Below are 12,699 nucleotides of genomic sequence, written 5' to 3'. Positions count from 1 at the left end.
GACCCACTAACTGCATTCGGTTTAAATGGATAAGAAACGTGCTGTCCTGATTCCTGAAAGTTCTTCACCAGCTTACCTGCAATTGCTGCTTCTCCTGAAGAAGCCAGTCCCATCTGCTGATGGACACACACAGGTCATCCTGAGCGCTGGGTGCCAACGTCTTTGGCTCCACTCTGAGCGGGGCTTGGGTGTCGTCATCGCCAGCCCTAAAAATAAGACAAACATATTGGTGCAGACATGGAGAAGCTGAAACCCTCACAGCTACAACTATGTTAAGAGAAGGAAATTTCACAAAGTGGCCCCCAGCTGTTGTTATCCTCAGAGGGTCACAGGGGTGACGTCCCTAATGTATGACTCTGCTTTAATCACCATCTGTTGGGGCTTCTGCTTGTCCGCAGAGCCAACTTACTATGATGGGACCTGCACTGTCCAGTTCCAGGGCCCTTCGCCACAGGGGGCTGTGTGTGCTGAGAGTACAAACATGCATCATATTTTAAAGGCTCAGTAAGAAAACAAAGAGTGCAAAATATCTCCTTAATGATTTTCTTTTTTTATGTTCCTTATCCAGAGCTGATCTTGACTCATAAGAGGTGTGACCGGTGTGCAGAGCCTGGAGTCAGAGCTCCTCAGATAGATTTTGTGCAAAGACTGTCAAAACAACTTAGAATCTGTTTGGCTCCTTCTCTGGCTCGTGCAGGAGTTGGCATGTTTGGTTGAAGCCATGCTGGTGAAACACGGTACAGGCTGGAGCCCAGCGCTGGTGAGCTGCTTCCCAGGAGAGCTGCTTCGCAGGTATTCAGCACCCAAGGATGACAAATTCACCCTCAAGTATTCAATTCCTAACTCAATGCAGCGGGACAGCAAAAAACTTAACCCGAAGCAAAACTATGTCAAGCTATTCAAGGAAACTATGTCTCAGAAAGCTCCGTAACTAAAACTATAAGGCAAAAAGCAAGATGGGGAAAATACTGACACATACGTAACAAAAAAAGGGGGGAAATATTGCTAATTTCAAGGCTTCTAGCAAGTCAGTAAGAAAGAGATGAGCACATCTCTTTACAGCTATCAAAAATTCAAAAAAGGAATTACAAAGGGTTAATCTGTAACACTTTTTTATCATCAAAAATGGTTTTAACTGCCAATTCAAGCAACATAAAACATCCTTTTTCACCCAAAACACTCGCCAAAGTTTTCATAAAGCATAAAGCTCGGTGATCACAGGGAATAATACTTAGACTTACAACATAGTACAACGTTTGATCCCATATTCGCACTTCTAAGAATTCACTGCATGTAAAGACTCATAGACTGCACAACAATCAGCTACAAAAATCCCACGTTTGTCTTAACAGCCAAAACCTGAGAACACTGCAGCTGTGGCCCCGAACGAGGACGGGGGCCACCATGGGCACAGCCAGCACCCTGGGTCACCACCACAGGGGCTACGGCTGCATGGATCACGCTCACCGTATGTCGCTAGTTTTAAAGCAGGTTTTATGGTGATGTTATGTTATGAACTCACTCTTACAAAAACAACACGTGTGTAAAGTAGAAGACAGGCAAATATCCACCAAAATGCTATCAGTTCTTATCTCTGGGTGGTGGGATGACTTCTTTTGGCCAATCCTTTGTTTTCGAAGTTTTCTATAGTGAGCATGTACTTTTTTTTATAACTGTAATAGAAATGTTTTCTACCACAGCCACTAAGTAGCTGCACTATTTCCTTAAAGGTTTTAACATAGCCAACCTACTGTAGCCCTTGGACAAAACAGACATGTCTGTGTGTGAAATAAATCCCATCCACAAGCTATTGATCAAGGGCATTTCTCTGTACACAAGCAGGCGTCTAGAGCTTCCGACAGTGTCGGGCATGAACTCAACCTGTCCCCTGCTGCCCCAGACTTCCCGCCACACAGCCAGACCCCAGCTGCCACCCACGGCATGACCTCAGGGCCCATCAGGCAGAAGCATCTTCTAGTTTGTCCACCCACAGGGTCACAGCACTTCCACATTTCTTAGAAAGAAAATGAGTAACTGACCCTAATATGTGCTGTGCTCTGTTCATCTCCTTTCACCCTGACCCCTTTCAAGCTTTCATTCATTCACTCATTCATTCATTCAGAAAAACGAAAAACATGACTAAGGCCACCTACTACGTAGCATGGACTGTGCTTGGGTCCCAGGGACATGGCTGTAAGCAGACCTGGGTCCTGCACAGGGCAGAGAGACAAACACACCAACAGGAAAACGCAAGGCACTGGATAAATGCTCAGCCAGCAACGTGGCACCCGCTCTGCAGGGAAGTAGCCCCCATATTTTTAGAAAGGATGGTTGGGGATACGTCACTCGGCTTTCCTAAGTCAGAGCAGCAGCTACGGGAAAGAAAGCCTGGCTTTCGTTCCTGGGTTTCTCTGAATCAGCTTGAAAAGCACTTACTTACTATAACATACCATGCAAATTAGAAATTTATTTTAAGGCCTGTCACTCTGTTTCATGTGCTTAACGGCGAATAATACTAATAGCAATAACAAATTTTAAACTGACAATAGTAAAATAAACTAGTATGAATTGAAATTTACTATACACCAGACACTGTCATTTTCATCACACTCACTTCTCCTTCCAAACCTAAAGGGAAGATACTATTACTACAGTATTGTCAGCAAGGACACTGGCTGGGAAATTAAGGGACTTGCTCCCGGTCACCCCGAGAGCAAGAAGCGCAGTCAGACGTGCGTGCGGCTGGTCCCACGTCCCAGCTCTTCCCGGACACCACATGCTCTCAGCAAGATGAGAACGTGTTTCCTCCCAGCTTCTTGCCATGTGCCACCCACACCCACTGATTAAGTCCCTTGCTCCACAGGGGCAGCAGAGAAGACAGGGAGGGCTCAGCACACACAGGCAGACGACCGCGGCTCAAGCCGCAATTCCTCCTTCTCTGCCTGTGTGTCCTTGGCCTTACCTAACCTCTCTGAACCTTACCCTCCGGTTTTCAAAACGAGCATGAGGATGAGAATGACGGCTCCCTGTACGACTGACCACAGAGATCAAGTTTACTCAACAGGCACCGCTGAGCACCCACTGTGTGCAGGCCCCTCCGTCCACAGGGAGCTGTTTACTGTCCCTCGCGTCTCGTGTCTGCACCAGGAAAACGAACGCCGTGCTCACGTTCAGTGGACACTCCTCCACAGGGCCATACCGTACAGGAGGAGTGAGAGGGAATGTTTCTGAGGCTCTTTGCACGGCTCAGAACAGGACATCTCTGGAACGGAACCCTCACCAGCCGCTGACATCGCGGGAGTGGGACGCGCTTCCTCTTCCGGGCCGCCAAGCCTCGGCCTGTTCACACAGCCACTGCTCTAGACTGACCCACCTCTGGTTGTCTCCAGCGCCCAGCACTGAGCAGGGGCTCAGCAAATGTTTATTGAATGATTTAATGAGTCTGTGGCCTAGAAAATCCAGAAGTTGTTTATATTCAGCTTTCTATTGCATTAGATCGCTTCTTTGCATTAATTCATTTCCCAATTTGCACGGCTTATGCAAATATTCAGTTTCCTGAATTTCCTAACCAGATACCATCTGGGTCGGGATGGGAGCTATTGAAGGAAATCAACACAGAATTAAAAATTAGCTACGAGGAGCTACAGGTGGGCAACTGGGAATTCCCCCCATTATGGTTAATCACATTCATTATTTAATCCATAAGAAAAGCCCCTGTGATTCACCAAAACTCCTCTCTCCAATCTCTCAGACTCCCTGTATAGAAAGCCATCCACAGTCGCTGAGCGGTGGCCCCAGGACACACAGCAGCTCAGTAACGAAGCAAGGGACAGGCTTCCATGTTTCAAACCCCCAGTCCTCCGAGCCCTGCTGACAAAGTTGTCCCCATTATATTTAATGCTTCTCAGTGTGTAGTCTCCAGTGTCAGCTGGGGTAAACTGATCAGGGTGTAAAATGAGCACGACGCTCAGGGGCGAGAATTAAAAACAGGAGGTTGGATGCTGGAGCAGCTCTTGGTGCCAATGGGGACTCAGGGTGTCTCGGGCCCCGTGGTCCAACATGAAGTGTCACACAGGCCCCCATCTGGGGCTGCCCAGTGCTAGGAAATCCCAGCCTTTCTAATTTTGTCTTTTCCACCAATCATTTAAAGAAGGATAAAACCCATTTCTGAAATAAGATCCTACACCCCCTGAAAATGGTTGAGCCCCAAATTGCACAGAACACTATTCATTCCAGTGAGAGCACTCACCATGTGACTTCTGTGAGTTCAGTGATATTGAGAAAAGAGTGAAACACCATCTGGGCATCAGCGTTTCCTGAGCCAGCTGGTTCATGAGTCTGCACCCATGATGAACGCACATCGCCATCTCCTCCCCAGCCAACGCCCAGGTCCCCAGTGCCCGTCCCTTTCTCAGAGGGCCGCCTTCGGAAGCATCTGCGGCAGGGCAGTGGGGAGGCCAGACACCCCACTGCCAGGTCATCTGTGCAGAAAGGCTCACAGCAACTGCTGTGATTCACACAGTTGTATGTATAACAGCAAGGGTCCCTTTCCCAGACAGGAATGCCAGTCTTCATTGTGGCAGAAAAACTGATGTTTTGTGCCACAGCTGGAATCGTAGAGCTGTAGTCAAGAGAAGGACCCAAATTATCAAGGCAATGCTCGCACATCACAGTCAGGAAAACCTCAGTTGACACGACTGTTTCTGGCAACAAGAGCTGAAAGTGGCCCTCTGAACACCTCTGCTAATCACTCCCTACTGATGACCATTCCATCCAGTTTAAGTCATAGGACTTCCCTGTCCTGTCTCTCCGTCTTTGGGAAGATGGTGGTGAAGAAGCAGTTTGTGCCAGTCCCGTAATCACTGAAGTTGCTTCAAATCTAGAGCTAGCTCCCTCCTCCAACAAAGTGCCATAACAAACAGTGTCACAAATTACAGAGGCCATTCTGATAACACAAGCGAATACTGTAAAATTGCCAGGCAGGATACAGGTTGCTTTATAGCTCTTCCTTTGTATGTGTGATTTGGGTCTACAAAGCAAGGAGAGTGCAATAGAGGTCACATTCCTTAGGACACTGAACATCATCGCTTCCTACAATCTTAACCCACGCACAGAAGTGACTACTGTGCAAGAGGAGCGCATGGATATTTATGTGGGTTTATAGTCGCCGTGCCCAACGCAACTAGCTTCAGGACAGACTTCCATTGAATTTGAGCAAAGAGGACGACTTAGAAGACCTCCGGAAGCTTCTATTCCTAATCTACTGATTCGAAAACAAGTTCTGAGGCATCCCCTTCACTTCACCTTCACTTTCCCCTAAATTTTTCCTCCTCCCTCTCTTCTCGAGGCGATGACAGGTGACAGCAGTGGGTGTTCTGGGAGCGGGACTCAGGCCTCGCTAGTGCCCATTTGGCCCTCAGCTCAAGCTCTGACTCAGAAACATATCCTGTTATGCTGGTAGTAACAACCATCTTTATGCAATAAGCACGGGGCTGTGTCATTTTATATCTCTGGTAAAACATGTCTGGAACACTTACTTCTAGTCCTCTGCAGTGTCTCTTCATGCCAATCTGAGAACTTGGAGGAGCTGACTGTCACTCACTGAATCCTATGGGGTGATGGTCACGACATGACAATTAAATGACAGAAAGAATCACATGTGTTAAAGGGAACAGAGGAAGAACAACTCAGTCCAGACTCATCACGAGCCACCCAGCATTCCTCTCTTCTGTTCGCATCGGGCTGGAAGGATCTAACAGGAAGTACCTGGGCAGGCAAACCAGAGCTCTGCCTGCAAAGCCCCACTGGAAAACCACTGCATACCTTTGTTTTAAACTCTGTTATATTTTGCTTACTTACGCATATGTTTTAAGGTGTCCATTGGGAAAAGGCCTTTGATAAAGGACATTTTGCACACACAATTCAGGTTGTAAATATGACCGGTTTCCACATACATACTCGTATTATATTAGCGAAGGTCCAATGGGAAAACACAGAGGATGTATAGTTGGAGAAATGAGAAGTATACATGTGTGTAAAAGCAAGCCAAACTCTCCTCTTAGGAGAAAGGAAAAACTCGCTTTCTTTTGACTGGAGCAAGGACAGGTGTCTCTCTGTTTTTTTCTGGTCACTGCTGTGACAGGACATGGAGGTGGAATCTTCTGGTTGCTCCAGAATTAGAAGCTGAAGCTGAAGGACACAGGCCTAACTGTCCCCCACTCTAAATCTGTACAGTGTTGGTACGGTGCCCCACGTCAGGGACTTCCAAGCTATGCCACCACAATCAACTGCCACTCTCAAGGCATACCTACTGGCCGTGCAGGAAAGGAGTCTCCGTGAGAGATGCTTTTCCTGCCCCTCCACACAGCCCCACATGGGGGCAAAGAGGGAGTATCGTCCACTCAAACCAAATGAAAACCAGAAAACCCACTAGACTCACTCATAAAGACGGGGAGTGCCCTGCCTCAGGCTGGTTGTCTTAGGAACAGAGTCTGAGACAAGGATCTGTGGTTGGGCTGTTATTTGGAGAAGTGGTTCCCACAAAACAAGAGTGAGGGAGCGAGAAGGAGGAAAGGTCAATAAACGGTGCGTTATTGAGCTGATCACCACATGGGCACCTGGGGTCAATCCCACTGGAAACCTCTGGATAAAGGAACTGGAGAGCATGGAGGGCGGAGACAGGTTGGAACGGGGTGGCCTGAACACCCACCTTTCACTGTGGCAAAGATACGTGATCTTCCCGTGAGTCAAGTGGCCGTCACAAAGTTATCCTCATGACACGTGTGCCTTTCAGTAAGGGGACCCCACAGGAAGAGGCTGTGACGTGTGAAAAGTGGTGGCTGCCCAGGTGGGATGGAGGAGGCTGCATTCACCTCAAGGTCTGGGTAGTGCCTACTGGGGAACCCACACCAGTGTCACAAGAGGGAGAGTGTGTCAACACCTCTGACAAGGGGATCCCAGCCCCCCGGGGAGCCCTGGAGGCCACTATGACCAACAAGAAGAGGATTACAGACACTAGATAGGAAAAGCTTTGAACTGGGCTGATGGGTGAATTAGCAACTGAAAACGACCCACACGTTTCTGTTATCTGCCCAAGATATCAAAACGAAATGGGAAAGACGTCTTCAGCAGCCAAGGAAACCTGAAGTAAAACCAGGCTGTGTCTGTACCCCACTGAGCAAGGACCCCAGGGACCCAGGATATTACTGAGCTGTGTAGAACAGGATGCCATGCCATCTGAGTGCCCATATCTGCTATGGAAAGAGCCAGTTAACCCACGAAGGCAGAGGCTGAAATCCTCTGGGCTGCTGGAAGGACCCAAACAAACTGAGGGTGACTCGGGTGGCATTCTACACAAGGCTCAGAGAACTAACCGGTGCTGTTTTAAAAAGTTGAATTAAACCAGGGTTATTATGGACAAAGTGACAGTTAAAAAAAAAAAAAAAGGAGTACCTACTGGTCCTTGGGTGTTTCCATCTCCTTAAAACTTATTCTAAGCCAATTTCCTTACCCTGAGATCCAAAGACCCCCTGAAGGGTGAGCACATCTGTGTGTGTCCTGAGTCAGCACGCAGCCACCTGCACGCTTGTAGGCGTGTGGTTGATGATGGAAGAAGGCTATAGCTTTCACCAGATTCGCAAAGAAATACTTGATTCCAAAAGGTCAGGAGGCACTTGTTTGTGTTATTAATTAGTACTGAAATTTACCACATTGACACAACCAGTCTATTTCTACGGAAAAAGTACAGCTCACTGGAAAGCGTTCTATTTCCCCTGACTCTGAGGAGCCCCTGGCCGGGGAGAAACCTTTCTGTCCAGCTCTGGGCTCCCTGAGCTCCAGCTTGGCAGTGTGCCCCCCTGGTGGCCACGGTGAGAACTGTAGCCACAGCCTCCGGTTTAGGGGAGCCTGTGTGTCCAGACAATCCTGAGAATGACAAAAATCACAGGCTGGAGGGACAGCTGGCACGTTGAAAGCCAACTTTTAAAAAATTAACAGCTATGTAATTGTGTTAATAGGCACTAGAAAAATGTAGGAAAAAACTTGATTTTTAGTCATTTTCTAATTGTGTTAATAACAGAACAGGTGGATTTGGCAAAAGAAAAGCCAAGGTAATACCTAAATAACTGGAGTTTGGAAAACGGTGATCTAATTCAAGTCTCATTTTCTGATGCAGGGAGTAAAGTGTGCAAAAGCTAAGTTTAATACATAGTTTTAAAAGATAGTCAAATTTTAGGCTAAAAAGACAGTAAACAGTAATAGATCAGGCAGATGTTGGAGAGACAGCTCAATCGTAGGTTGGCGCTCTGGAGAGAAATCGGGGTAAACACAAATTTGAGGGAAATGAGTACATCAATGATACCTAGAGCATGGGAGTGTCAGGGCCCCCCAGAAAGAGCGCAGTTATGTAAGAAGAGAGGCCAGGCTGGAACCAAAGCAGAGGGTCATCAGTACTGGGAGAAGGGACATGAACAGGAGCTCAGAGGAGATGAGAAGAAGGGCCAGCAAGGCAGCAAGGTGACCAGGAAAGGGCGCATCACGAAAGCCAAGGGGAGAGACAGTTTTAGGAGTGAATGTGATTGATTCCAAGTTCTGGACAATGCAGTGATATAGAGAATAAAATGCCTTTTAAATTTAAACTAGAAGGAAGGAGAACTGACTCTGGGTGGTGAACACACAATGGGATTTATAGATGATGTAATACAGAATTGTACACCTGAAATCTGTGTAATTTTACTAACAATTGTCACCCCAATAAATTTTTTAAAAAAGAAAAAAAAATGATGAATAAAAAAATTTAAACTAGAAAACCATCACTGCCATTGGTAGTGAGAGGGAGAGAAATCAGATCACGGGGGGCCGGTGGGTGCTCAAAAAGTGAATGGGAACCAAGCCCAGCATACAGGTAACTCCTCCAAGGGAAGGAGAGAGGGAGACAGTTAACAAGTGAGCCAGTCGTTTATGGGCCTCTCAAACGGTCAATAAAGCCTCTGCTTTTATGGGGACATAGTAGGTTGAACCCGATGGAACTGCTATCTTTATAGGTCACAGGTGATTGAAGAAATGCCAGATGATGTAGCCTCAGTGAGGAAGCATGATGTTCCTGCCTTTATTTTAGTTTATCATGGTCTATGAGAAACTCAGCCAAGACCATAACAAAAGCATCACTTTCCAGCCAAATCACATATAGGCTAAATAGACAATAATTGAAAAGCCTCTGCCAGCTCAGACTCAGAGGCAGTGCAGTGTGCTCGTTCCAAGCCGGACTCAAGCCAGACTGGTGGATCTGCGCCCCGGCCCAGCTCCCACCGCGGGGTAGTCTGCCTCTCCTGGGCCTTATTTCCGCACCTTTAAATACAAACACAGGTACAGACGGTGTCGGTGTAGCTCTCCATATAGACACAGATATCGACGTATAAACAATACACCTGAAATTGTGTTGAGGACTAAATGAGCTACTTCCTTTCTACTGAGGATGACCAGATAAGCACAGTGTGGTCCCCCCACCCAGTGGGACATCACTCAGCCTCAGAGGAAAGGACATTCTGACACCGGCTACATCACAGGTGGACCTAGAGGACATTCTGCTGAGTCACAAAAGGACAGTACTTATGATTCTACTTATATGAGGTACCTAGAGTCGTCAAAATCATAGGGACAGAGAATAGAATGGTGGGTGCCAGGGGCTGGGGGAGTGGGGAGTGGGGAGTTAGTGTTTCATGGGGACAGAGTGAAGATGAGAAAGTTCTGGAGACGGACAGTGGGGACAGCTGCACAGCAGTGTGGATGCACTTAATGCCACAGAGCTGTGCACCTAAAATGATTAAAAAGGTAAATTCTATGTTATGTATATTTTACCGCAGTACAAATTTTTTAAAAATTGAGTTACTATGAAAAGCACTTAGTAACTGCTATGCAGTGTTTGTAGAGGAAACAGAAACACATCAGTAGATGCCAAAAATGGCCCGAGACTGCAGTGGAGGACAAGAAACCACCCCAAAGAACAACTGAAAGAAAGAACTGAGAAACAAACTAGTTGGGAAGTGCCCCATGTGAGAAAGGAAGTGGAAACGGGTGATACCTCAAAGTCAGGTGAGAAAAGAAATGGGGTGGCGGGACTCACCCGCTCCTTAAGGAGACCACGTAAAAGTCCCCTCAGGACACTTGCATAAGGAAGCACGACCAGCGCCAGACACCTGGTCCCGGAGAAGCTGCAGGACAAGCCCGCGAGACAACAATGTGCCTGGCTGCAGAGAGGCCACAGGGAGACACGACGATCAGCTGCGTGTAGGAGGCCGTGTAACCTACTAGGAACGGGCCAGACGGCCGGGTGATTGGCAGGGCCATCTGGAAGATGCAAGTAAAGTGTAATTGCTGTGGCCAGGTTTCTACCTAAGTAAAAGCAGGCCTGCATTGTGATTAGGCGAAGAGCGCCATCGCAAACCTGTTCCCTTGGAAGCCTTCCCCAGGCAGAGAGGACACGAGCAGGTGTATGAGAGCAGCGGCTCGGACTTTTCAAACATGCCAGTGCCTGGGACCCACCGCCAGAGGCCTGACTTACGTCAGCCTGGGGTGGAAGCGCAACATTTTAAAACTCTCTGGGGGACTGAAGTGTGCAGCCACTGGATTAGAAATGGCAGTCGCTCTCTATCTATTACAGACCGCAGGAGACCCTTGGGTGGCAGAAACAGCAGAAGTGGCTGAAGAGCAGGAGGCAGAGTCGGGAGAAGGATGTGTCTCCATCCCTCATTCAGCGGGCCCGGCTGTGGATCTGACAGGCTAACGATGACAGAAGACCCAGCTGCCCTGGACAAGAGGAAACCCACCCCCACCTCCTCAGAGGCTGGCTTCCGGGAAGCGGGAAGGGGAACACTCAGGCCCGGGCTGTGCTAGTGGAGGGGGCTCTCCCTGTCAATGAGCAGACAGGGCTTCTTAGGAGAGCAGGACCCCGCCCTCCCTCACTGGGGAAGGAACCCCCACCTGCCCAACCCACAAAAGGGCACGCCCCAAAAACAAGCAACCGAGGGTCTCTCCAGCTCAAGCCCTCGCAGCGCCTCACTCACAGTTGCTGAGAGAGGAAGAGGCCAGGACAGGAAGAAGGGCCCCGCGAGTACTCACTGCTGGGCGGCCCCGAGCAGGGCGGCCTCCACCTGTGCCTGCAGGTGCTCCAGGAGGCCGCTGAGGGCCGGCTGCCTGGACGGCAGCTGGAAGTGCAGGCTGCTCTGCTCCTTCTCCAGGTCTTCCAACCTTTGTCTTATTGTCTCTGCTGGGAATCCAAAACAGGACAGAGAAATAAAGAACAAGGAAACTCAAAACAGTCCAGGATCCCTTCGCTCCATTCCCAGCCAGTATTCACCTTGACGACATAAGGCAAAGCTGGGCTCTAGGCCAGCAGTTTTTCCTCCTAGTTGGTTGCTTTTAAGAATCTTCTTTCTACTGGCAGTACAGCCCTCCTACCTTTCAGTTTTCTATCAGAGGGTATAGTTTATGTATTTATATCATGGTCATAATAATCACCATCACATAGAAAGATACTTAATATTAATTATTTTTAAACCCATGGTGATTGTTTGGGAGGAAATCTGCTAATTTTAATAAGTTCTATATAGTCAGTTGAAGAAAATCAGTGCCCATGTGTTGATTTTAAGAATGTTTCCTTAGAAAGTTCCTATCAATATAAAGCCATCCCAGTTATGAAAGGCATAGAAACAACGTTTCAATTCTACCATGTTACTGATGACCATATATCCACTTAGAAAGTAGGGGTCCTGTTATTTTTTAATGACCTTAAGTATCCAAGGATAAGGTATAAATATAGAATCACTATAAAACCATTTTTCTTTTAAAAAAAAAATAAATGGCAGCAATTGGAATTCCCTCAAATGAGAACTTACCTTCATCATCAAACACCTAAACAACTGGAAAGCATCCCATAAAACTATTATTGCAGAAATATAAGGAGTGGGTTGAAAAGTACCATCCATCTGAGCTTCCATCCTGGTGGGCCTGGCCAGGTGTTGCATGGAAGCCTTGATGCCCTCCACCCTGGGGCAGCAGGTGGGCTGTGGGGCTGGCCGGGATGGCAGGCAGCCACCTGTGGCCATGAGCGCCTACTGCTTACCCGGTGTGCACTGTAAATATAATCTTATCCTCTGCTATGTGTGCCAGCATGAGAAGACATTTGGAGGCTCCACCCTACATCACAGAAACTCCTTTGTATTTCTACAGCCCTACAGCCATTTCCCAAGAAGCCATTTCTTTAAGATTCAATTTTGAATTATAACTATTTGCAAAAGCATGTTATTTTGAAAACGCTTTGAACAAAACCTTTTATCAATGCTAGTCACAGTGCACCCTCCTGTGCAATGACACGTCCTACCTGGTCCACGCCCAAGACACACTCTTGGGCAGAGGAAAGGGTGGTGGTCCCAGGTGTCATGGGCAGCAAACCTGGGTCCCTGGGGATGTCCACTGAGAGACCTGCCCATAAATGTGCGACAGGCACTGGGGCTGATAGCCAGAAACTCGCTAAAAGGATGTGCCAAGGATTTGTTGTAATGACACCAGAAAGGGTCGTCTATTTCCTGTTCAAGACCAAGTCACAAGTAACTGCCAGAGCGCTCAGTCTGTGCCACCTTCTTCAAAGGGACAGCGGGAGCTGATTCAGACATCACATTTCCAATGCACAGCAGAGTCTGGCCT

General features: G+C 47.8%; 1 protein-coding gene across 12 annotated transcripts in view; it reads right to left on the bottom strand.

Moving 5' to 3' along the window:
• Positions 1 to 12,699, bottom strand: part of DISC1 (DISC1 scaffold protein) — a 337,450-nt gene that overhangs the window by 235,978 nt on the left and 88,773 nt on the right. For 6 of the 12 annotated variants that reach the window (XR_012490698.1, XM_019712899.2, XM_074316477.1 and 3 more), the window contains exons 4-5: positions 11,116 to 11,263; positions 77 to 206 (exon numbers count right to left, since the gene is read on the bottom strand). Coding sequence is in view for 10 of the 12 variants with exons in the window: in XM_019712899.2 (XP_019568458.2) it covers positions 77 to 206; positions 11,116 to 11,263 (278 nt within the window). In the remaining 2 variants the exon portion in view is untranslated. Of the gene's footprint in view, positions 1 to 76; positions 207 to 5,537; positions 5,609 to 8,960; positions 9,346 to 10,120; positions 10,245 to 11,115; positions 11,264 to 12,699 lie in introns of those variants that run through there. The other 6 variants (XM_074316483.1, XM_074316482.1, XR_012490699.1 and 3 more) reach the window with 5 other exon arrangements.

The sequence above is a fragment of the Rhinolophus sinicus genome, linkage group LG12 (genome assembly GCF_036562045.2).
Source record: "Rhinolophus sinicus isolate RSC01 linkage group LG12, ASM3656204v1, whole genome shotgun sequence".
Classification (NCBI taxonomy): domain Eukaryota; kingdom Metazoa; phylum Chordata; class Mammalia; order Chiroptera; family Rhinolophidae; genus Rhinolophus; species Rhinolophus sinicus.
This window is presented reverse-complemented; position numbering and strand designations above follow the sequence as displayed.